The sequence below is a fragment of the Muscardinus avellanarius genome (genome assembly GCF_963383645.1).
Source record: "Muscardinus avellanarius genome assembly, chromosome: 11".
Classification (NCBI taxonomy): Eukaryota; Metazoa; Chordata; class Mammalia; order Rodentia; family Gliridae; genus Muscardinus; species Muscardinus avellanarius.
Window position 1 is genome coordinate 82040140 of NC_137797.1, and position 26500 is coordinate 82066639.

At 36.6% G+C, this 26500-nt stretch overlaps 1 protein-coding gene across 1 annotated transcript in view; it reads left to right on the plus strand.

Annotated features, from left to right (window-relative positions):
* Positions 1 to 26500, plus strand: part of SLC2A13 (solute carrier family 2 member 13) — a gene marked incomplete at both ends in the record, with an annotated part of 334048 nt that overhangs the window by 234876 nt on the left and 72672 nt on the right. The window contains 2 exons of the mRNA XM_080706601.1: positions 12755 to 12918; positions 21541 to 21661. Coding sequence (XP_080562727.1) covers positions 12755 to 12918; positions 21541 to 21661 — 285 coding nt within the window. The remainder of the gene's footprint in view (positions 1 to 12754; positions 12919 to 21540; positions 21662 to 26500) is intronic.

Here is a 26500-nt window from a genome sequence, read left to right on the forward strand (position 1 = left end):
GTGGGAAAACGCCGAGCCTGGCACCCCTACGGTTTTGCGCAGCCTCTATTAACTCCCTGGGTCTGAGACTTCATGATACAGCCCAGTAAAGTAGTAGTAGTAGCGGCGGAGATTACCACAAACAAGATTCAGAGCACCCTAATTGAAGTCGTGGTGACCCGGGGAAGAAACCACAGAATACATAAACTTCTGAAATCATGGGAAAGAGGAACAACAATCGAGCAGTGACTGGCCACAACCCCATAATAAATGAACTTGATAACACAGAAATTCGGAGATCTCCAGAAGATCAAATCAGGAATATAACTGTAGAAATAATACAGGACTTTCAAAAAGAAGTTAGAGAGACTCTAAAAGAAATAAAGGAAGCAATCATTGAAGTAAAGGCATCAATTCAAACTATAAACAATCAATTAGACCACATGAAGAATAGAATCTCACTCCTAGAAGATGATCACTCCAAAAATGAACGCATAATTTCTAACTTAGAAAAAAAAACCAGACAGCAGGAATCTGACATTGAAGAAATATGGGCCCATTTTAAGAGAGCCAACCTAAGAATAATTGGAATAGAGGAGGGAAAAGAAGGTGAAACCAAAGGGATCAATAATATCTTCAAAGAAATAGTAGCAGAAAATTTTCCAAACATAGAGCAAGAGGTCAATACACAAGTCCAGGAAACTTAAAGAACTCCCTTTAGACAGGATCAGAGAAGAGGTTCCCCATACCACATAATTGTCAAAATGACCAATGTGGAAGCCAAGCAGAGAATCTTAAAGGCAACAAAAACAAAAGGCCAAGTGACATTCAGAGGCAAACCAATTAGAATCACTCCAGACTTCCCAAACCAAGTCATGAGAGCCAGAAGGGCTTGGAGTAACATATTCCAAACTCTGAAAGAAAACAGCTTCCAGCCAAAAATTTCCTACCCAGCAAAACTTTCTATCAAATTAGATGGAGAAATAAGAAGCTTCCATGACAAACAGAAACTGAAGGAATTTATGTCTTCAAAACCAGCACTAGAGAAAATACTCAAAGAGATTAACTACAAAGAAGAAATAGGTAATACACGCCAGAACCAGAGAAACAAGATTTTCCATCCAGTAGACAACTAGGCAAAGAAGAATATATTCATGTGTTTATTGGTTAAAATCTTTGGAGATTCATTATTTATTTTAGTCTTTTACCTATTTCTAAATTGTACTGTTTGCTTTTATTGTTGCTAATTTTTGGGATTTCTATTTGGAATATTAATATACCTTCAGATATAGCATTTGGAAATATTTTATCCCATTTTATCAGTAACTTTTAACTTTGTTTACATTGTCTTTGGATGTACAATATTTTCTTTTACGAAGTTTCTTTGTTTATTCTTTTGTTGCCTGTGCCTTTGACATCATATCCAAGAAATCACTGCCAATTTCAATGTTGTCAAGTGTTATGACCCAGGTTTTCTTCTAAAAGTTTATAGTCTTAAGGTTTATATTTAGGTCTTTTATCTATTTTGAATTAACATTTGTATATGGTGTTAGGTAAGGGTCCAATTTTATTTTTTTCATGGAATTATTATTTTTCAACAATATTTAGTGAAATGATTATTACTTTCTTCACCAAATTTTCTTGGAAGCCTTGTCAAAAAATTTGACCATATATGGAAGTATTTATTTCTAGGCTTTTAATTTTACTCCACTGGTTTATTTATCTGCCTTTCTAGCAGTACTACACTGTTTCAATTATTGTCGCTTTATAAGGTTTGAAATCAGAAAATGTACATCTTCTAGCTTTGTTCTTTTTTGAGATTATTTTGGGTATTTAGAGTTCATATTTCATGTTAGGATAGATTTTTTTTCTAGGAAAAAAAAAGTATGATAGTTTCACCTTAAAAAAAAAAAAAGAAAAATATCCTCTGGTAAGAAAGAAAGGAAAAAGAAATGTTATCTGGAGTTCCGGAAAGATGGCGACCGAGAAAAGCGGGGCTTAAGAGCCCTGCTAACAACCAATCTCCATTACCACAAAATCAATGCTTTTCATAGCCAGAAAACACCATCACCAGAGAAACAAAAATATCACCAGGCTCCAGAGAGAAAGCGGACTGAGAACAGAGCTCAGAGCCACAGAGGAGATACACCGGCCTCACGCCCGAGGACACGGCAGCAGCGCCATACTGTTAGTCTTTTACCTATCTCTAAATGGTATTGTTTGCCTTTATTGTTGTTAATTTTTAGGATTTCTAGTTGGAATATTAATATACCTTCAGATATAGCATTTGGAAATATTTTATCCCATTCTATTAGTAACTGTTAACTCTGTTTACATTGTCTTTGGATATACAATATCTTTTTTATTTTTTAGGGAGTTTGTATACTCTTCTGTCGCCTGTGCCATTGAAATCATATCCAAGAAATCACTGCCAATTTCAGTGTTGTGAGGTTTTATGACCCAGATTTTCTCCTAAAAGTTTATAGTCTTAAGATGTATATTTAGGTCTTCTATCTATTTTAAGTTAATATTTGTATATGGGATTAGGTAAGGGTCCAATTTTATTCTTTTCCATGTAATTATTATTTTTCAACAATATTTAGTTAAAAGATTATTATTTCCACCACCAAATGTTTGTGGAAACCTTGTCAAAAATAACTTGACAATATAGGGAAGAATTTAGCTCTAGGCTTTTATTTAACTCCAATGGTTTCTGTATCTGCCTTTAGAATAGTACTACACTGTTTGAATTATTGTAGCTTTATATGGTTTGAAATCAGAAAATATATATCTTCTAGCTTTGTTCTTTTTCAAGATCATTTTGGGTATCTAGAGTCCATGTTCCATATTAGGATAGATTTTTTTTCTGAAAAATAAATATATAAATATATGATAGTTTCACCTAAAAAAAATAGAAAAAATATTCTCTGGTAATAAAGTAAAAAGAAATATTGAAATGTTATCTTTAAGTCATCAAAAGCTTGGTATCAGACAAATTAAACTGTTATGTGAGATTATCATTTTTAATTTTGGATAAATTGCTATAATACTAGATGTCAACCACTAAGCCAAGCATGGGATGGAGGGATAGGGAGGGAATGGGGTGGGGATTGGGTGGGGGCTGACTGGGCAATGTGTGCATGTATGTCTACAAAAGTTTGTATCCCACTATGATGTATAAATACAGTGCACCAATAAAAAATTTAAAAAAAAGATTTTCACACACACACACACAAAAAGAAATGTTATCTGTAAGTGATCACAAGTTTGATATCAGAAAAATGAATTTGTTATGTGAGATTATCATTGTTAATTTGCGATAAAGTGCTATAATATTAGATGTCAACCACTAAACCAAGCATGGGAAGGAGGGATGGGGAGGAAATGGGGTGGGGTTTGGGTAGGGTTAACTGGGCGATGTGTGCATGTATGACTACATAAGTCTTTTTTAACCCATTATGATGTATGAATACAGTTCACCAATAAAAAATTAAGTTGAATAACTACTAAATGCTAAGCTAGGTGTGATGTGCACATTTATAATCAATTTGGGAGGCAAGACAGGAAGATCCCAGGTTTGAGGCCAGCCTCAGTAACTAAGTGAAACCTTAAGAAACATAGGAAGACCCTTTTTCAAATATATATATTTAAAAAAAATTAAGGGCTGAGGGATGTAGCTCAGAGATAGAATGCCCCCTGTTGAAAGGAAGGGAGAAAGGGAGGGAAGAAGGAAAGAGAGGGAGAGGGGGGAGAGAGAAAGAGAGAGAGAGAAAAGAAGAAGAGGAGGAGGAGGAGGAGGAGGAGGAGGAGGAGGAGGAGGTGGAGGAGCCTCAACAAACAGGCTCAACAAACAGGAGGTGCAGGCTATGCTAAGTGCCAAATGTTTTATGCTCATTGAAAATGTGTTTTATGAAAATAATATCTGGAAAATGGAGAGTGAATGGTCAGGTTAGAGGGCTCCTATCATTGTTCTTAGTGATACGTAAAGGAAGGCCAGTGGTCTTCCATGAGATCTCCAGAGAGGTAAATCCAGAGTAAGCAACTGCTTTCTGAGGCAGGGGTAGGCCATCATGTTCGGAACTTTGGGGATCTGTAGAATTCTCTCAGAAGCTACTCTGGCACATTTTTTCCCATAAGACTAATAACAATATTTAAGTGTTGAAGTCTTATTATAATATGTTAAGTATGATTAGCAATTATGCCTTCTGAGGGATACTATAATTTTTGGATCTTGCTTGATTTTAACAATTCACTGGTGTGTTACCTCAGTACTTGTCTGATATGGTAATATGTACACTCTTTATTTCTACATTTCTAACTTATTTTGGGCTTTGCATTTAATTTGCAGAGAGGATTTTTCAGTATACAAAATAGGTTTGAAAGTGATTTTTTTATAATGGTTGGAACATTTTCCTTCTTCTAAAGCTATTATAATGTTTTCTGTAGTTATCCATGGTTAAGACTATAGAAACACTATCTCAACAGGAAAATATAATTCAGTTAAAAATAAATAAAAAGCCTCTTTTGCTGAGCATGGTGGTACACATCTATAATCTCACCACTTCAGAGGTTGAGGCAAGAGGATTGCATGTTTGACAACAGCTTCAGCAAGGTAGCAAGACTACCTAAACTTAGTGAGACCCTGTTTCAAAACAAAAATAAAATAAAATAGGACTGGGAATGGAGTTCAGAGGTAGAATTTCCCTTGAGTTCAATACCCAATCAGTCTGTCTGTCTTGTCTCTGTCTGTCTTTCTGTCTACCTCTCTCTTCTCTCTCTCTCTCTCTCTCACACACACACACAGAACATCTTTTATTAGGATGACCTTTTAAATTCTGTAGTTATGTAGTTTGTCACATTGATTATAATATATTTATAGTACTAGAACCTAATTAAAATAACCAAAAAATAGCTTAGATAATGGAAATATTTCAGCGTATATGGTCAAAAAGCTACTCCATCCATTCCAGTCTTCTTATGTTAACTTGGGTACTATATCTCAAAATCAAAAGGACCCATAAGACTGTTGGGTAAGGCACAACTGGTAGGTGACTGTTGGAAGTTGTCTGCAATACTGCTAGCACATTGAATCTTTCTGCCAAATGAATCAAAGTAATTGTGACTAAATTTTAGCTGTTTACTTGACCTATTTAAATTGGCTGTCATTGTCAGGAGGAGTATGTTCTATGTCCTTTCTATTCATGACATTCAGTCTTTATAGTTTTATGCCAGAAAGGTTTGCCTTTTATTTTGTAAGACAGTCAATAAAGCTGTTATTTACTATTTTGCCTTGACTGCCAAGAATTATAGAGTGTGGTAGTTATGCAAGTAAGGTTTTCATATGATTACCTTCCTCTTCTACCTCTCTTCCTAGCCACTCTTTAGTGTTTGTTAAGCAGGTCTGCAAGGTGGTTTTTTAATATTGTTTTGTTTTGTTTTTTGTTACTAGGTATGGAACTCAGGGGCCTTCAACTATTTCTAACTATGGGCTACACCACCACCCCCAACCTGATATTTTATTCTTTATTTTGAAACAGGATCTCACCGAGTTTCAAAGGGCCTCACTAAGTAGCTGAGGCTGGCCAGGAACTGTAATCCTACTGTCTCAGCCTCCCAAATGTTGAGATTACAAGTCTACACCACCATGCCCAGCTGCCAGGTGGTTTTCTTTCAATTGTTTTTGTTGTTTGTTTTGTTTTGCTTATTGTATGTGGTACTGAGGATGGAACCCTGGAGCATTGTACCTCCAATTTACACTCCCAGCCCTATATTTTAGTCCTTTTATTTTGAAACAGGGTCTCACTGAATTACAAAGGGCCTTGCTTAGTAGGAGGCTGTCCGCGAACCATAATCCTCCTGTCTCCGCCTCTCGAGTGCTGGGATTATAAGTGTGCACCACCACACCTGGCTGCCAAATGTTTTTTATAACAAACATTCTTAATTCTGTTTTAACAGTTTGTGGTAGACAGATTAAATAAATTCAACAATTTCTGAGTACTTTTTTTTCTCTTAGTCTGTAATATTGTCTGTAGTGAAAAAGACAGGCAATCACCTCAAAAAGCTAAAACATTAAAGATATTTTAGAAATTCCTAGGAAGTACCTGTTCAAACAGAAAATTCATAGCTGTCTTTTGCCAAGCATATGAAGTACTTAAGTTTATTCTTTCTTAGGATAGGTTATCATTACCAAAGCCTACATGCTTGCTTTCTTTGTTTTGCTTACTTTTTTTTTAGAAATATATTTGTGTGCCAGGCATGGTGATGCACGCTCGTAATCCCCGTGCTTGGGAGGCAGAGACAGGAGAATCACACAGGTTCGAAGCCAGCCGCACTGGCTTAAGAGACCCTGTTTCCAAATTTAAAAAAGCATAATATAGGTCTGGGAGTGTACCCTGGATGTAGAAGGGCTTCTAGGAACCCCAGTACCACCAAAAAAAAAAAAAAAAAGAAGAAGAGAAAAATAAATATATTGGTGCAATATAATTTTGATCATATTGTGATTTGAAGTGATATGTTTATATGCGCACACATCTGTTGGTGGGGTTCCCTCCTAACCCCATTCTGTTATGCCCCCTCCCTTCCAGCACATACTAGCAAGGTTGTGCATTATACCTTCATATCTGGAAATAATGTTATTATTTGGTCTTGTTTCTTTCCTCAAGTCTCCTTTTTTTCTGAAGCTATTTTGTCTTAGATTTAAAATTCAGGACTGGAAGCTGGGTATCACATAATCTCTAAGGTAACAGTGCATGTACAAACAGTGCATGCACAGTACCCATTTTTTCTGTCCTTAAGCGTCTGCAGAGAGCTGTGACGCTGGTCTTCTGTGAGAACACACTGTCCTCAGCCTTCTCAACTTCACCAAGGGAGGAGAGGACCAAAGGTTGCCCAGAAATCTTTAAAGAAGATGATAGCTTGTCTGATCCATATTATGAAATGCTTTTGAAAAGAGAAGGCAGCTCTGTTGAATTGAAAAGGCCAAGACAGCTCGTTTGTTCATGTTGTTCTTACATGAAGAAGTTTCTCTTATGCTTTATGCAACTTTTAAGTGAATACCTCTGTCCTTTGAAAATTAAGACAGCTACATAAAGATTTAGATTTTGGGAAATACTGTGGTAACCCTTATTAAACAGATGGTTGCTACCATTGTTTACAAAAATGTTGGAATTTATACATATTGAAATAAGAGTTAAAGGGATCTTTCTACAACTATATGACCTGACTTTTAAAAATAAGGTTGTGAATTATTCTGACCTAGAAATGCCATCCCTTGTCCTGTGAAAGAGAACATAGTTGCTGCCTGAAGTTCTCTGGAATAGACTGCCCTTCACTTCTTTCATTCCACACTGTTCCTCACTGTAGGCCTTCTGCTTATTTGAGTTTAATAACACATTTCCTGTGATATGCAGAATATGATCCTCCCAAAGATGCACACATCCTAATCTCTAGAACCTATGACTGTCTCCTATTACTTGGCGAAGGGGGATTGAGGTAGCTGACTGAATGATATCTGTTCATCATTTTACACTAATTAGATAACCCTCATGTACCCACTGTAATCACAAAGTTTCTTAAATACAGAAGAGAGCATGGTGGTACATGCTTGTAACCCCAGTACTTGGGAGGCTGAGACTGGAGGATCACAGATTGGAAGCCAGCCTCAGTTTACTGAGGCTCTCAGCAACTTAGTGAGACCCTTTTTCCAAATAAAATATAAAATAAGGCTGGGGGTGTAGCCCAAAAGTAGAAGGCCCCTGGGTTCCAGTTCCAGTAGAAGAAAGAAGCAAAATGGTCAGAGTGAGTCTGCTCCAATAGGACTTGGTTCAGGAACCTGGGAATTAAAGAAAACTAGGAAACCTGCAAGAAGGCAAGGAAACTGCTTTCTCCCAGATTTGCATCCCTGCTGACACCTTTGTGTTTTGACACCCATTTGAGACTCCTGTATGTTTCTGACCTACAGAACTGTATGATTAAATTTGTGTTGTATTGAGCCAGCAGGCTTGTGATGATTTGTTATGCAAGGAATAAGAACAAATATGGTTAGCAAAGAAAAATGAAGCTACAACTTAGAGCAGTCCATCCAGGAAAAGGTTTACTGTAGCTCAAAGTTGCATCTCTTGCCAAGAGGGAGAAAGAAGGTGGTGGGTGAATTTTAGCCCCTCACTGTGTCCATTATGCAGATACTCTTTAGTTGTCTGATGCCAGTGTAATGACGTGTGCCCCCTGGTGCCACCTGCTGCAGCCCACCCACTTGGCTTTTATCATCAGTGTTCTTTTCACAGAATAGATTTCCTCTTGTTATTTCTCTGTAAAGTCCATTTCATGGTCTCCCATTTCCGACAAAATAAAGCACAAGCAGGCAGCATCATGCTCAGGCCTTCTCCACCAGGCTTCTGCCGCAGTCCTGTGTTTCTGCAAGTGCTCTGTGAGGCGAGGTGGTACTCAGGCGCTCTGAACCCACAATACTTTTGTATTTCATATATGCCATTTCCTTCATCTCTACTTCTTCCCCACATTGTCATCTCTGCTGACAATCCTCTGAATTTTTCAGGGCTCAAACACAAGTATTAAATTCCCAGGAAAATCAAGGACCCTTCCTATCAAAGAAAGTTGTTTCTCTCATATTTATGCTCACAATGTACCTTGTATACCTCGTGATATTAAAATGATTTCTTTCCATTTCATTCTCTGATGCTGAACTGTGAGTCTCTTGAGGGCAGCAGCAGAATATTAGAACATCTGTGGAATCCTAGTAACTATCATGGCTTATACAGTAGGCATTCAATAAATAAATGTTCAGCAAATGAAGGAAGATATTGCCTGGAAAACAGGTAATATTATAAATTTAGGTTCATAGATATGCCATTGGAATTCAGGTTTCTGAATCCCAAGACATTGTTTGGTTGTGCTTTGCCTGTAAAACTTTAGTACTATGAAATAATTTTATACCTTTGATTTCAAATAAAACTCAAACAATTTTGATACCATTTGTATTCCTTAGCTACTACTTGTGATTTTATAATTTTACTGCATCAAAGCTAAAAACATCAAAGTAGCCTCTGAGTTGTTTCTTCCTCCTTCCCTCTCTCCCTCCCTCCCTTTCTCCCATCCTTCATTTCTCCCTTCCCTCCCTCCCTCCCTTTCTCCCTTTTCCCTCCCTTCCTTGCTGCAATACAGAGGGTTGGTCCCATGGATATTCTGCCTACAAGCTATACTCCCATCCCTGTTTGTTTGTTTGTTTCTTTGTTTATGTTTTGAGGTCCTTACTAGGTTCCTGAGAGCTTTGCAACATTGCTGAGGTTGGCCTCTAACCCACTATCCTCCTGTCCTAGCTTCCCATGAATTGGGATTACAGCCACCCTGCTCACACCTATGTGATTTTTAAATGGTCCCTTTTCTAAAAATTATTTTGTGCAATGTATCTGTTTTTATTCATGAAATATTGAAGAGACCTTGAAATTTATCTGCAAACCATATAAGTTGTTGACTTCACATATTTGAGTTTTCTTGCAGCATTTCTGCTTTTTGCCTTTGAAGATTAGGCATTTGTGTTAGTTTTTTAGTGACCACATATAGGTTTGACTGTGCTGCACATTTATTTATGAAAATGAATCCAGTAGAACTTGGACACTGGGAAGCACGAGCATCACTCACACTCTGACTATAAAACATGTATGCTGAGCGTGGTGGCGCACGCTTATAATCCCAGCATTTGGGAGGCTGAGATGGGAGGATTGTGGTTCGTGAACAGCCTCAGCTACTTAGTGAGGCCCTTCGCAACTCAGTGAGATCTTGTTTCAAAATAAAGAATAAAAATAGGGCTGGGGGTGTAGCTCGGAGGTAGAATGCCCCTGGGATTCATCCCTAGTACCTCAACAACAACAAAAAAAAAAAAAAGAATAAAGAAAAAAAAGAACATGTACAATTTTCATGATGATAGATGGGATTCTACTGGGAATTTCTCTTTTTACAACAGTTGTCAGAATTCAGTGTCTTAAGATCGATTAATTTTTAGTATGACTGGTAAAACACACCATTCATGCTTCATAGTGATTAATAAGTTTGGTTTACGACTTTACAAAAGAAAATACTTTTTATCAAAATGAATGATGAGTCCATGTTGGTGTTAATATTTTACAAGAACCATAATCATTAACTTAATAATAAGCAATAGCTATTGATCTATCAATACCTAAACAATATAATTTTCAAATATTATTTTTTTAATTTTATTATTGGTGCATTGTAGTTGTACATCTTACTGGATTACAAGATGGTAGAGACATACATGCTCTATGCACATATCACTGATTTCCACTGGTTTCCTTTCTTTTATGTATACCCAAAAGTGGTATTGCTGTATTATATGGTAAGTTCATTCCCATTCTTCTGAGGATCCTCCATACTGTTTTCCAAAATTGCTGCACTAATTTGCAGTCCCACCAACAATGTTATTAGAATTCCCACTTCTCCACATCTTCACCAGCATTTATTGTTGTTTGTGTTTAGAATGATTACCATTCTAGTTCGAGTTTTATGAAATCACAGGGTAGTTTTAAGGTGCAGCTCTCTGATTGTTGATTGCTAATAATGTTGTTGAGCATTTTTCATACATTTATTGGTCATTTGACTTTCTTCTTTTGTGAAGTGTCTCTTTAGTTCACCTGCCCCCCTTTTTTTTTCAGTAGTGGGGACAGAATCCAGGGGCATTATACCTCCAAGCTACACCCTCAGCCCTATTTTTTTAGTTTTGTTTTTGAAACAGGGTCTCACTGAGTTGCAAAGAGCCTCATTAAGAAGCCAAGACTATCCATGAACTGCTGTCCTCCTGTCCCCACCTCCAAACGGCTGGGATAACCAGCTTGTGCCACCATGTCCAGCCTCACTTGCCCATTTTTTGATTGGGTTATTTGTTTTCTTAGTGCTGATATCTTGATTTCTCTGTATATTCTAGATATTAGTTCTCTATCGGAGGAGTAGGTGGCAAAATTTCTCTCCCATTCTGTTGGCTCTTGGTTGAGGTTCTTGATAGTTTCTTTTGCTGTACAGAAGCTCTTCAGCTCGATGCAATCCCACGTATTGATCCACCTTCTAGTTTCTTTTGCCTTTAGGATCTTGTTGAGAAAGTTTTTACCTGTGCCTATGTGTTGCAATGTTGTACCTATGCCCTTTTCAAGGAGCTTCAAGGTTTCTAGTCCAATTTCCAAGTCTTTGATCCATCTTGAATTGACTCTTGTGCAGGTAAGAAGGTAGGGTTTATTTCCTTTTTCTGCCTATGGTTAACCAGTTTTGCCAACACCATTTGTTGAATAGGCTGTCATTTTTCCAGTGTATGTTTTTGGATCCTTTGTAAAAAATCAATTGGCTGTATGTGTGTGGATTTGTTTCTGAGTCTTCTATTCTGCTCCATTGGTCTATGTATCTTGTTTTTGTGCCAGGACCATGCTGTTTTTTTGTGTTTTTTTTTTTTTAACTATGGCTTTATAGTATAGTTTAAAGTCAAGTATTATGATTCCTCCTGCATAGTTTTTATTGCTGAGAACTACTTTGGCTAGTCTGGTTTTTTTGTTGTTCCATATGAATTTAAAGACTGACTTTTCTGCGTCTGTGAAGAATGACCTTGGTAATTTCATGGGCACTGCATTGAATCTATAAGTCACTTTTGGAAGTGTGGCCATTTTGATGATGTTTATTCTGCCAGTCCATGAACCTAGAAGATATTTCCATCTTCTAACATCTTCTTCAAATACTTTGAAAGTGTTGCTAAGTTTCTGAAAACTAGATTTTTGACAGTGGTACAGCTTGGTTTCATATATTGGTTGGATGCCTATTGTCAGATTTGTGTATGGCACATTTGTTGTTCATAATGGTTTGAAAAGCTTGGCAAAACCATGGTTCAGCATGTGTCTTCAGGATTTGAATTTCATCACATTTCATCATGAATACCTGCGAGTGTTTTCCTTTCTTTGTTTTCATGTCAACTTTAAAATAATGACCTAATAAAGTGAATAAAAATTTTACTACAAAAGAAATATTCTATGAGAAACCCTGTTGTCCTCAAATGTTCCAGACATATCTTCTCTGGTTCACCAACAAACTGGCCTTATAGTCTTTTAAGAACTAGTCTCCAAGTGAGCTCACTTAGCACAGGAGAAATCTGTAGAGCTTAATCATGAAGAATGTGCTAGAGACTTTACCTCAATAACGAACATACTTTTCAAGGAACCAAAAAAATCTTCCTGTGCACAGGGAAGCTTCTCATTTCCTTGCACAATGCTAAATTATCTTGACACATCCCCACTCCACATGTCTTCTTTGAAGAGATTCTTTACCTGTTCCAATTCCACCAAGACATCACATGTTCTTATAATGCACAATGAGTAACTTTATTTTTTACAGACATTAATTCACTGTATGTGATGACTGCTGATTCATACCACAGATTTGGAGCTTTTCCTTAACAGTTTTAAACTTTCAGATGTCACTGGCCCTACTAGTAGGATATGTTTCACTTTGGAACCCTTGGCCCTCTCTTCACTTGCTTAAGTATCTTCTATTGATTATACAAAGTACCTAATAAATATATCTGAATACAATTTTTATGTTGTGATGCTTTAAGCAACTTACAGAAATCCCCCTGGTAACTTGACTTTGTTGTTGTAGTTAGCTCTGTTTTTCTGTTTTGATATTGAGAGGGCTGTATCTTTTTCGGTTTGAAGAACTCTGTATCTTCCAAGAACTATTAGCAGCAACTGACTTATTCTTTGTCCTGCAGGTACTACAGTGCAACCATTCTGCAGATGTCTGGTGTGGAAGACGATAGACTGGCAATATGGCTGGCTTCTGTTACAGCATTCACAAACTTCATTTTCACGCTTGTGGGAGTCTGGCTTGTTGAGAAAGTAGGCCGCAGAAAGCTTACCATTGGTAGTTTAGCAGGTAGGTTCCTGGATGGAGAATTCACATTTGAACTTTTTTTTTTTATGATGACAATTAACCCTTAAAGACAATATTGAACTTGGGTGTGATGACACATGCCTATAATTCCAGTTCTTGGGAAGCCAAGATAGGAGGATCACAGGTTCAAGAACAGCCCCTGCAACTTAATGAAGCCCTCTGCAATTTAGGGAGGCTCTGTTTCAAAATAAAAAAAATAGCTGGGAATGGTAGTGCATGCCTGTAATCCCACTATTTAGGAGGCTAAGCCAGGAGGATAGTAGGTTTGAGGACAGCCTCAGCAGTTTTAGTAAGGCTCTCGTCAACTTAGTGTTATCGTTTCAAAAATATAAAATAAAATAGGCCTAGGGGTATAGCTTGAAGATAGAGCGCAGTGCCCCTGGGTTCAACCTCCAGTACCACACACAGACAGTAAAAGATATTAAAACCATTTCTAATACTGATTTCTTAACCAAACATATGAGAATAACAATTTATATAAATAGAACTTTTAACAAATGTTATGATATATGATTAAAAACTAGATTGTATGTAGAAGTCAATTGTAAAAACAATCTGAATCTATTGAGGGTAGTATTTTGTTACTATTATTTGGAGTACAATTCAAAGGAACAAAAAGTGAAAAGAATGATTATTTTTTGTTCTTGTTTGAAAAATGTGATATTCATGTACTTATTTTTTAACATGTTATATTTTTAAGTTTGGAATAATATGGAAACAATTTTTTAACAATTTTTTTCAAAGCTCTTTCAACAGTGAACTATTAGAGCCATGTAATCTCTCCACAAAGCAGGAACAGACTCTTTGTGTTTGAAACAAGAAACAAGCCTAAATTCTAGGGTAAACTCTGATTGGTTAAGTATGTTTTCTGTAAGAGCTAAATAAAGCAAATCCTTTCTGAATTGCCCTGTCTTTTGTGTTTAAATTCTGTCCATTTTCATTTTTCTCTAAAACACAAGTATTTGCCACTTGACAGAATAGGTCCGTTTTTGACATTGTCTTCACATGGTCCCATCATAAAATTTTCACTTTTTTTTTCAAATGTACTAGCACATTCTTACTTACCAATTTACCAAATACTGCCTTTGGAAGTATACTTGGAGTAAAAGTACATATTTTCATTAAAATATAAAGCTTCCACAATAGCTCTAACTAATTTCTATTTTAAACAAATTATGCCTAAAAGCATTGATCTGAGAGGATTGTTTCCCGCATTTGTCTCAGATTTTGATGAGAAAATACATTTTGAGTTCTAAACACAGTTACGGGGAACACATACTCTCCCTCCAGAAGGAACAGTGAAAAGGAAGGAACAGTGGTAGGTGTTCTTACCTAAGTGGTGGGAGCCCTGGAGTCTAGTGATGTCAGCTGAAGTAAAGTACAGAAGTACAGAAGCAGAAGTGAGAAATTGATCAACAGCCAGGGTTTACAGGGCAGCACAAGGGTAAAGAAGGATGAGGGACAAGTAAAGGTTTAAAAACCATATATGGTAATGCATACCTGGAATCTCAGTACTTATGAGAGGATTGTAGGTTCAAGCCCAGCCCCAGCAACTTACTAGACCCTCAGCAATTTAGTAAGACACTGTTTCAACTTTAAAAAGGGCTGGGAGGTAGAATGTCCCTGGGTTCAATCATCAGTAACACACACACACACACACACACACACACACACACACACACACACACACACACCATTTTTAAAACTGTTGAAGAAAGCAAAGGTGTTTAGCATGGAGAAGACTCAAGAAAAACCTAACAGATAATCTGACTTATAGATAGTAGATGCTATAAGAACATGTAGTTTTACTTAATAGAAGAAAATATTACTAATAATCAGAGATATCCAACAGGATTATCAACATTAGGATCATTAGGATTATTAACAAAAAAGATATTACCATCAAGAATGTTATGTATGCTAAAAATACATTTTTACAGTATGCTGGAAACTATTTGCTGATACCTGAAGTTCAGGTGAACACTAAAACGAGATATCTGCTTTCTAACTTTTTAAATGGATACTTCCTTTCTGATAGGGCTCCAGTATACTCGACCTCATGGCATCTGTCTCTTAAATAGAATTTAAGTGCTCAAATTTGGGAGTTAGCTTTTGAGATTTGGGCAAAACTGCGGATTAAACATTATTTTTTATAGCAGCCAATGCCTTCATTTGTCACAGTCCAATAACACACTTTTTTGTGAATTCTGCAGAATTTTTGAGGCATTATTGGTATAGAGCCAGACTATTTGATTTTGAATTAGGTGATTTGGGGCAAAGTTATGTTTCCTCATGTGTATATGGGGATTATCATCCCTCCTTTATAGGGTTGTAACAAGGATTTAAGCCATTTATGTATAGCATTTAAAGACTAATGACATAGAAAATAAAGTAGTCAGCACATTTTAGCCATCACAGCATCACTACTGCCAAAGACGGATGCGTTGTTGTTTTAAGCACACTATGCAATTAGCCCCCCTCGGGGTTAACCTCAGGACTCATCTAAACTCTCAGATGCTGATGTCATGGTCCCCTTCTCTGTTGGTCCTTTGACCCTAGGAGTTCAGTGGTCATGCTTGATTAATCAGAGAAAGTAGTTAGACAGTTAAATGGCAGACCATTTAACTTCTTCTGAGCAACCTTGAGGCACTCTCCTTTCCTACCTTTTTTCTTTTCAGCCAACTGCACTTCCACCTCAGCTCTGTCCACTCTACACACTGTACAGTGGTCCTCCCTACTCCTGAGACACTGCCCACCAAGTAGGCTCCTGATTTCCTTGTTTGTAGACGATAGAGTTTCAGTGGATTAGGATGTAGAAAGCCTGTTTCTTTTGTTTGTTTGCTTGGTCATTCATTTTATTTTACCTATATACATAGATATAAACAATGGTATTTATTCATTTTTTTATTTTAATGGTGATTCAGTAGGACCACTAGATGACAATAACCAGTAGAAGTTAATACCTTCAGAAGACTTAGCATGAGCAGTCTTGTTAGTTGGTCAGTGTGACCCCCGGTGTGAACCTCACAATACATGCATCTTCCACATTCCAATCCCAGCTGATTCAGGGCATTTTTATTTCAGTATATTTTATTTCAGTATATACTGCAAATTTTTAATCCTGACCAAAGAAACTTATTATACAAAGAAATATAATTCCAAGCATGGTGGCAATACCTATATTCCTAGTACTTAGTAGGTTGAGACAGGAGGATCACTGGTTTGTGTGGCTAGCCTAAGAAACTAAACGAGGCCCTCACAATTTCATGAGATCCTGTTTTAAACTGGAAAATAAAATAGGGCTGGGGGTATAGGTCAGAGGCAGAATGCTCCTGGTTTCAATCCCCAGTAACACAAAAATTTCTAAAAAAGTATTTTTAAAATATGTAGCCTATGAATAACCTTAAATGTGGTGGCATATTTTGTCATGTGCTCATTTTTAATACTTTTAAGCTTATTCAGGTAACCAGTCTTTGTAAATATGACAAATGCAATAACAACTTCTTGTTTCTTCAAATAGTGGGAGGCTTATATCTTTGTAATTATATTGGTAATAAATCTTAGAAGGCCAAAACACTGTGTTTCTTTACCATATATTTTAGTAGTGGAATATTTCTAAAAACTTGACTCATGAGCTGTCCTCTGAATTAACAAAGGTACTTATTTTAAAATATGAATTCTTAGACCTAGTTTGGGATTTACTAAGTTAGAATCTCTGAAGATCCCAGGTGATACTTAGGCATATGGCAAAAACTAGAGAAGGGAATGATTATTTTTCCTAGTATTTACTAAATAATCCAAGCAATATACCTGGTAATGAATGTAATAGATTGCATTAGACATTTTTTTCTGGGTGATACTGGAGAGTAAACCCAGGGGCCTTCTACCTTTTGAGATACATCCCACAGGCCTGTAAAATTCTTTTATTTTGAAACAAGGTCTCATAGGTTTCAGAGAGTCTCACTACATTTCTGAGGCTAGCCTCAAATCTACCCTCCTCCTATCTCAGCCTCCCAAGTACTGGGATTACAAGTATGTATCATCACGCCCAAGTTAGACCATACAATTTTGAGGATGTTATTTATCCACCATACTTCACTGCTGTGGAGAATGTCTTTATTGAGAAAATTAATTTACCAGTACATTTCTTTAAGAGAGGCTTTTTTAAATACTTTTTTGGGAAAATTGTATCATAGTGAGATTCAAACTAATACATTCATACATCACACATCACTTGGTATATTTCTCCTCACAGCACACCCTGGTCTCACTTCCTTTCCTGTTACATGTTAGTGAGAGTGATAGTGATACCTTCATTTATGGACCTAACATTCTTTGAACTGTTTCATTTCCCAGTTCCCCTTTTTCCCTCCCCACCAACCCTCTCTCAGTCATTCCTTTCCACCATTCTGCTGGTCTTTCTCATTTATCCGAAGTACTTTTGTTTCCTTTGTTCTCTCTACCTGCCACATATGAAAGAAAACCTATGACCCTTGATTTTCTAAACTGGTTAATCTCACTTAGTGTAATATTCTCTACTCCATCCACTTTCCTGCAAATGACATATGTTTTTTCCTTCTTTTGGCTGAATAAAATTTCATTGTGTGAATATACCACAGTTTCCTTACCTAGGCTTCTGTTGGTTGACAACTAGACTGATTCTATAATTTGTCTGTTAGGAATGAAGTGCTATAAACAGATATATACATGTGTCAGTATAGTATCTTGGCTTTAATTCCTTTGGATAGATAGCAAGGAATAGTATAGCTGGGTCACATGCTGGTTCCATTCTTAGTCGACTTTTTGAGGAACCGCCATACTGATCTCCATAATTGTGTACTAATTTACACTTTCACCAACAATGCTTAATGGAGGATCCTTAGAATGGGAACAAAGTTACCATACAATCCAGCAGTACCACTTCTGAGTATCTACCCAAAAGATGGAAACCAAACTACCAAACTAGTCCATGTGTATCTATGTTCATAGCTGCACAATTCACCATCATCAAACTATGGAACCAGCCAAGATGTCCATAAACAGATGAATGGATTACAAAACTGTGGGATATGCACACAATGCAATTTTACTCAGCCATAAAGAGAAACACAATTACAAGTCGGATGTGGTGGCACACACTTATAATCCCCACGCTTAGAAGGCGGAGACAGGAGGATCGCACAGGTTCAAAGCCAGCCTTGCTGGCTTAAGAGACCCTGTTTCCAAATAAAAATATATAAAATAGGTCTGGGAGTGTAGCCCGGAGGTAGAAGGGTTTCCAGGAACCCTAGTACCACCAGAAAGAAAGAAAGAAAGAAAGAAAGAAAGAAAGAAAGAAAGAAAGAAAGAAAGAAAGAAAGAAAGAGAAAGGGAAAAACACAATTACATCATTTATAGGGAAATGGATGGAACTGGAGGACATTGTGCTATGTGAGATTAGTCAGTCACAAAAAATAAGAAATTGGATGCTCTCCCTAATATATGAAAGCTAGGAAGAAAATGGGTCATAGGAGGAACTCTAGATGAAGGAGATACTATAGAGGAGCAAAAGAAGACCTGAGGGAATGGGAGGGAGGGAAGAGGGAAATTCTCTAATTATCTATTTGTTGGTCACTTATATTTCTTCATTTTTATTGGCTTATTTTTTCTTTTAATTTTTTTATTGGTGCATTGTAGTCATACATTTAATGGAGTACAACATGGTAGAGGCATACATGCACACATCACTCAATTAGCTCTCACCCAGTTCCCATGCTCTATTCAATTCAATTCAATAGCCCATTTTTACTGGTTTTTTTTTTTTTTTTTTTTTTTTTTTTTTTTTTTTTGGTGGTACAGGGTCTCTTAAGCCAGCGCGGCTGGCTTCGGACCTGCACGATCCTCCTGTCTCCACCTCCCAAGCGCGGGGATTACAAGCGTGTGCCACCACGCCCAGCAACTGTTTTTTATGTTTTGGGGATTTTTTTTTGTATTTTTAGTTCTTTATATAGTTTAGATATTAGTCTTTAGTTAGAGAAGTGCCTGGAGAATGTTTTCTCCCATTTTGTAGGCTCTAAGACTCCTCTCTTGAAGTATAATGAATATGCCAAACTACACAGGACACTGAAGAAAGTCCTTTATCTGAAGCTTTCTTGTACTAGACTCAAATATAGGTTGCAGTATGAATCATTTGACATTAACTACAATAATTCTAAATACTAACAAGTAACTGATAAAATATCTGTAACTTGTCAGATAAAAGGAAAAAGGTAATTCAAGATGTTTGCCATCCCAGACACCTGTGGAGCACTTTAAGCCCCAATACCTCATCCCACCTTCTGAAGGCCCTGATCCAGACAGAGTTCAGGGTACACCCCAGGTACCCCTAACACTCAGCTGGGACTGAGAGACATTACCACGTGTAATAGAAGAGGAAAGGTATAATACAGGATTTTAAAATATTTTCATCCTAAATAGGCTAAAATAAAAAATCAATGTGCATAAGAAGGGTTAAACTTCAACTATTTAGGAGCCTGGTGTGGTGGTGCATACTTGTAATTCCAGCATTTGGGAGGCAGAGACCAGAGGATCACAGTTCATGGACAGCCTCAGCTACTTAGCGAGGCCCTTCGCAACTCAGTGAGACCCTGTTTCAAAATAAAAAGACTAAAAAAATAGGACTGAGGGTGTAGCTCAGAGGTAGAATGTCCCTAGTACCACCACCAAAACAAACAAACAAACAAAAGACAAACTTTAGTGTTTCCAAAATGGTCCATTCCCCATGCATTTTGCAGGTTGTTTGGATTTTTTCAGAGAGATGCAAGCCATAAATTGTCTATATTGCAGAATTCTCACCTGGGATATTTGTTCCATACAAAGTCATGAATTAAATTGGATACATTTTTGTTTTGTTTCTTGATTTTTAAAAAAAATGGTCGACATTACAAAAATCTATAGGGTTATCATCTGTTCAGTCACTACTTTCTGAGTCTGTATATGACAGGCACTAGAATTTGACATATTTGATTATATGCTGTTTAACTCAGTTTACCATTTATCATATGGATAAGTTATCTGATAATTATTAGGAAAGAAGAATATCATCTTTCCTTCACATATTAAGGTATCAAAGTATCCTGATGAAATTATCTTACCTGTTGCACAACAAGAAGCTATGGAAATGATTTGGGTAAATAATTAGCCTTAAGTTCCTAGGGAGATTAGTAGTCTTAAGTCATATTTTGTTTTGTTTTGTTTGAAGAAAGAGGGTTGATTTTTATAACAAAGCTGATGTCACTTTTCTGTTTCTCAACTCAGGGCTCAGTAGCTTGATAGACATCTCTCTGAAACTATTCCTAGTTCTGGCTTGAATATTAAGCCAAGAGGAAGAAAACAAGGAGTGATTTTGGGTCTGTGGCTCTCTTGCCCCTGTTTGGGACAAAAATTTCCTGATCTTTTCTTTAGGCATCCCATTCCTTCAACTTTTTTCTGCTATTGTGAAGGTCTGCTGTTGCTGCCACTGCTACTTCTAATAATAATTACTCCAACTAGCTGAGGCTGTCCTAGAGCCCAGCTCTAACACTTTTTTAAAAATCTTAAAACATAACAAAAATATTTCAAAGATACAACAGGGTCTCAGTAAGTTCCCAAAGGTGTGGGGGCTCACTAAGTAGCTGAAGCTGGCTTCAACCTGTGATCCTCCTGTCTCAGGCTCCCAAGTACTGGGATTACAAGCATGTGCCACCACGCACAGCTAAATTATACAAATTAATGCAGTCATTTTCTTCTTTCTGTAACCTTTTTTGATTAATCTTACAATTCTGTGGATGAAATAATAGTTTGAAAACTGAAAACTTTTTTTTTTACCAATAGGGTGTCAAACTGGGGGTCAGAATTTGGCCTTTTAATTAATAAGCATTATCAACAATCCTCTCCCTGAAAATCAAGGAGTCCACTCCCAGAAACCAACAGGAAAGACAAATGAATACATGTGTTATTTCATTCCTAGTACCTCAAACTCTGAAACACACATTCACAAATGCAGTTTTCCTTAAAAAGGCTATTTCTTTTTAATAAGAAATGTTTCACCTGCTTTAGAAATAATTGAGTTGTTACCTTTCAGTTTACTGATGTAAGGCTTACATGACTGAATACCATTATAACAACTGTCTTGGCCTTTAAAAATCTGTTTTTGTAAATCTTTTCCCTTAATGCTTCCTGACTTGTTAGGGCCTCAGTAACTTTGATTGAGGTTACTTTGATTTTGAAATTGTTGGTTACTGTGATTTTGAGATTATTGGCAACCCTAGGTGTTAATTTTTTTAGTTTTTTTTGTTTTTGTTTTCTTTTGTTCTTAGAAAACTTTTTACTAGTTTATTATTTGTCTAGCAGTTGTATTTTACTTTTGAATTTTACTTTCATATCTTATAATAAATGTGCTAATAATTTCTTTTGATATTTCATAATGGGAGCATTGTTTTCTAATCCAGAGAAGTTTGTTTTGTTTTTGCTTTTGCTTGTTTTTTCTTTTCAGAGTATGATTGCCACCACACCCATCTTGCTTTGGAGGAATGTTGTCAGCTGTGCAAGATGTAAAATTATTTGTTTTTATTTTTTTATTTCTAGGTACTGCAGTAGCACTTATCATTCTTGCCCTGGGGTTTCTGCTCTCAGCCCAGGTTTCTCCTCGTATCACTTTCAAACCAGTAGCTCCTTCGGGTCCAAATGCTTCTTGCACAACATACAGGTGAGATTTCATTATGTTCCATTTTTTTAAACCTAATTCAGGTAACTTTTTGTTTGCTATTTACTAAAATTTAAGAAATGAGTATGAACTTACTAGGTATCCAGGCTTATGTGTGAAGGGAAGAAAACATCAGAGGTGGTAGTGGTAAACCACTGGGAAGAGGAGTAGCATCTTCAAGGACATGAGAGAGTATGGAATTAAGGAAGGGAAAAGTGAACTGTTAAGACACCATTTTGGTGAGTTTTTGTTGGAAATTCAAATTAAGGATTAATACAGAATTGGAAAAATGATAAAACTAGCTCACATATGACTCAATAATCTCTCCATTTCAGGTAAAATAAATAGCTTCAATCAATAATTAAACTTTTATAGAGTGCACATAGACTCTGGGTATTTTGACTTCTCCTTATAAAAATCCATAGACAGCAGGGTAAGGCGGCATACATCTGTAATCCTAGTAGTTTGGAGGCTAAGACAAGAGCATCACAGATTGGAGGCCAGCCTCAGCAATTTAAATCATGTTTCAAAATAAAAACAAATAAATGAAAAGGGCTGGGGGTGTAGCTCAGACTTAAAATGCCTTCTGGTTTCAATCTCCAATATGGAAAAAAAAATCCTTGGACTTTAGTAATGAATATCCAATCCATTCTGACTGAAGCAGAGTACATAGAACATGGATGGTCCAAGAACAGTGTTTCTTCTATATTATAGTTCAGTAAATATTGGCTGTGTACCAGGTGCTATTGTAAACTAAGGCCAGTTAGTTTCATGGGTAACCCATCAATTCACTTAAACTGAAAAACAAACATTTCCTCCAACACTATGGCTTTTGCAGAAGATTAGGAACTGGGAAGTGAGAGTGGCCAAAAGCAACATGTTACTGTGGCCAGCAAGCACTTAAGAGCACAGTAAGTCTAATTTTGGATGGATAGACAGATAGACTGAATCAGATAGATGTGACAGACAGATGCACAGGTGAATTAATGAAAGAATGAACAGTTCACTTAATATTTTTGGCAGCAAATTTTTAAAGATTATTTTTGCTCACTTTTGATTACTAATTTTAATCACCCAAAAAGCTAGCAGTCCCTTTAAAACATGTATAGAATAAGACCTAGACTTAAAACAAAAGAATTCTTCTCCTTTAGCCTCAACTAGTTGGGTATGACTTCCAAATCAATGAGGATAATGACTCATTAAATCCATTCTGTATGAGAGTTTGGACATATAGCTTAGTGGTAGAGCATACAATTAGCAAGCATAAAGTTCTGGCCAGCACCAAAAGCATGTTTTAAGTCCTTTATTAAGCCAGCTATGGTGTCATACACCTGTAATCGCAGTCCTTGGGAGACAAAGACAAGAGTATCACAGGTTCCAGGCCAGCTTCAGCAGCCTCAGCAACTTAGACCCTGTTTCAAAACAAAAAAACAACAACATTAAAAAAAAATACAAAGGGCTGAGAGTATAGCCTGGAAATAGAATGTCACTGGTTAGTTTCCAGTACCACACACACACCAAGTCCTATATTAAATTAAACACTACAGTGCCCAAGTATCCACTTGGAACTTCTAACTGAACATTATTATGGCTTCTCATTATGACAGTATGGAAGATATTTATTAGTATTTTTTTCTAGTCTGAAAGTGTGTTATCTACTTGCCTTTGAAAAGAGAAAGCAATGGTGCCTCTTCTTTCTACTAACATGATTGTTACTTTATTGACTTTCTGATTTTTATGTTCTTTATCTTTTTCTCAATGTAAAGAGATTAAAATGTATTTAATCTTTAATCAGTATAGACTATTTCTAGATGGTAGTGCTCTTTATTTTGCATCTACCTCAACCACTATAAAAATTTTAGGACCATTGGCAGAATTCTCCAAGCTCTACTTTTCTTGATAGATATCGTATGTATTTGTTTTAACATAGTTACCTCTATCAAATTACTTTAAAATTAATGTTGTTTAAATAATATAGAATGCTTTCTAAATCTAATATATGATTTATGTGCCATGATTAAGATTCATATACTGCAAGGTCAAGTAAAAGTAGAAAATTATTCAGAGTATTGGAAAAGGTTCTATGAATTTCTGATAGAGGAAAGAAATGCATATATATTTTGTGGTACTGGGGTTCCTGGAAACCCTTCTACCTCCGGGCTATACTCCCAGACCTATCTATTTTTATATTTTTATTTGGACACAGGGTCTCTTAAGCCAGCGAGACTGGCTTCGAACCTGTGCGATCCTACTGTCTCTGCCTCCCAACCGCGGGAATTACAAGCATGAGCCACCACGCCTGGCCCTGTATATATTTTTGATGACTCAGACTATAAACTGTTTTCATGACATTAACTTTTAAAGGTTAAGTAAAAATATTTACTGCCAAGTATAGTTCATTGCATAGAAATTTATGATGATGAATCTATTAATGCTTACATGTTAGCATCTACCTAATATTTCAACATAAAATTGTAATAAAGTGTTACAGCCTAGTTTTATTTGTATCAAAATGTAGGCAACCTATTTTTAAAAACAACCAAATTATAGGTCTCATTTTGGGAGATGTGAAACATGTATGCCTTCTTTCAGGCATTTGTGAGAATTGGGTAGTATGCATATATATAGTCTGAGCTATATATGACTACAGTTCTCTCACTTATTTTGTTATTGTTAAAACCAGATCTGTGCTTCCCCTCTTTAAGACAAATATGAATATCTCATATAGTAGCTTAGGATGAATAATGTTTATATTGTAGTTGAAGGTAGTGTGCTTTCCTCAGGGAATGATACACATAAAAATTTGAGCAAATTAAACAAATTTAGTTGAGGAGCTGGTTGAATATGTCTTAAAATCATTATATACTGTTGATTGAAGTGTACATATTTCTCCATTTGGGAAAGTTACATGGTCTCCCTAATAAATTTTAAGTGCCAATTGACTCAGCACTTCAATTTGTAAACGTTTGTAGATTACAATGATGAGTAATCCATTCTGACTGAAGTAAAGGATTTAAGAAAGTGAACGGTCCAAGAACAATGTTTCTTCTTTATTTTAGTTCAATAAATTTGGTTGTGTGGCAGTTACTATTGTAATCGTATTGTAATTGTGACTATTGTCACCAATGATTTTGTACTCAAGAGGTTGATGTCATAAATAATTTCTAATGAGAACTTTTTCTTTTTAGAATTAACTTTCATTTTTACATGGTAATACTTTATACCATGTCTTAGTAAGATTCTGTGAACTGCCTTTATTAAAAAACATCTTCCAAGCCAGGCGTGGTAGCTCACGCTTGTAATCCCCATGCTTGGGAGGAGGAGACAGGAGGATCGTGCAGGTTCAAAGCCAGCCGCGCTGGTTTAAGAGACCCTGTTTCCAAATAAAAAAGTATAAAAATAGGTCTGGGAGAGTAGCCCAGAGGTAGAAGGGCTTCCAGGAACCCCAGTACCACCACCAAAAAAAAAAAAAAAATCTTCCAAGCCAGGCGTGGTAGCACACGCTTGTAATCCCCGTGCTTGGGAGGAAGAGACAGGAGGATCGCGCAGGTTCAAACCCAGCCGCGTTGGCTTAAGAGACCCTGTTCCCAAATTAAGGAAAGTATAAAAATCAGTCTGGGAGTGTAGCCCGGAGGTAGAAGGGCTTCCAGGAACCCCAGTACCACCAAAAAAAAAAAGAAAGAAAAAAAAAAGGAGGGCTGGGGGGTGTAGCTCAGAGGTAGAATGCCCCTGGGTTCCATCCCCAGTACCACAAAAAATAAACAAACAAACATCTTCCAGATCTTCTTTTTAGTGAATTAAAGTATGTACAAAAATAAGTTAAAAAAAACAATAAATGTTGATGAGAATGTGGGGAAATTCAAAGTCTTCTACATATTGGTAAGATTGCCAATTAGTTCAGCTGCTGTGGAGATCAGTGTGAAAATTCCTCAGAAAACTGGGAAGGGATACACTATATGATCCAGCTATACATTCCTGGGTATCTTTCCAAGGAACTGAAATCAGAAAACTATAGTAATACATGAATACCTGTGTTTATAGCAGCACAATTCACAATAGCCAAATTATGGGACCAACCTAGAGGTCCATCAAAAGATGAATGAGTCAAAAAATTGTAGAATATCCACACAATGTAATTCTACTTAACAATAAAGAAGAACAAAATTATGTCATTTGCAGGAAAGTAGAAGGAACTGGAGAACATTATGTTAAGTGAGATTAGCCAGTGGCAGAAAGTGAAGGGTAATATGTTTTCTCTAATAAGTGGAAACTAGAGAGTAATTGCGATACCAAAGGGACTCCAGACAATGGAAGGGAAACTTCAGTGGACCCAGAGAGGTGGTCTAGGGGAAGGGCAGGGGAAAGGATGAGGATCAATGAAGTATTTACTACCACCAGCCTTTTGTACATATGTAAAAATACCAGTCTCTTTCTCAGTACCCTGTATGGAATAGGGGAATGGGGAGGGAGCCAGGTGGTGGGACATCAGGTGCTGTGTGCATGTATATCACATGATTTACATGTTACCAATAAAAACATATTAAAAAAAAAACAAAGATTGGTACAATAGAAAATGTGTAGCTGCCTATTGCTACCACAAGGCACCAACTGAGGCTAGAAGAAATATGTCTTGTTTCTTCAGGGTATCATCTAAATTGTTTATCTGTATGAGAGTACACACATATGCTTCAGCTCTGCACTCAAATTACTAACATTCCTTCCTGTTCATATTTAATTAAACATATTTTCTTATGAGAGCTGTCCAAGGTTTGAGGAGTCAGACTCTTTCTAAATAACATTTCCTTCAAATACTTAATACTTTATTTTACTGTAGGATCTCAA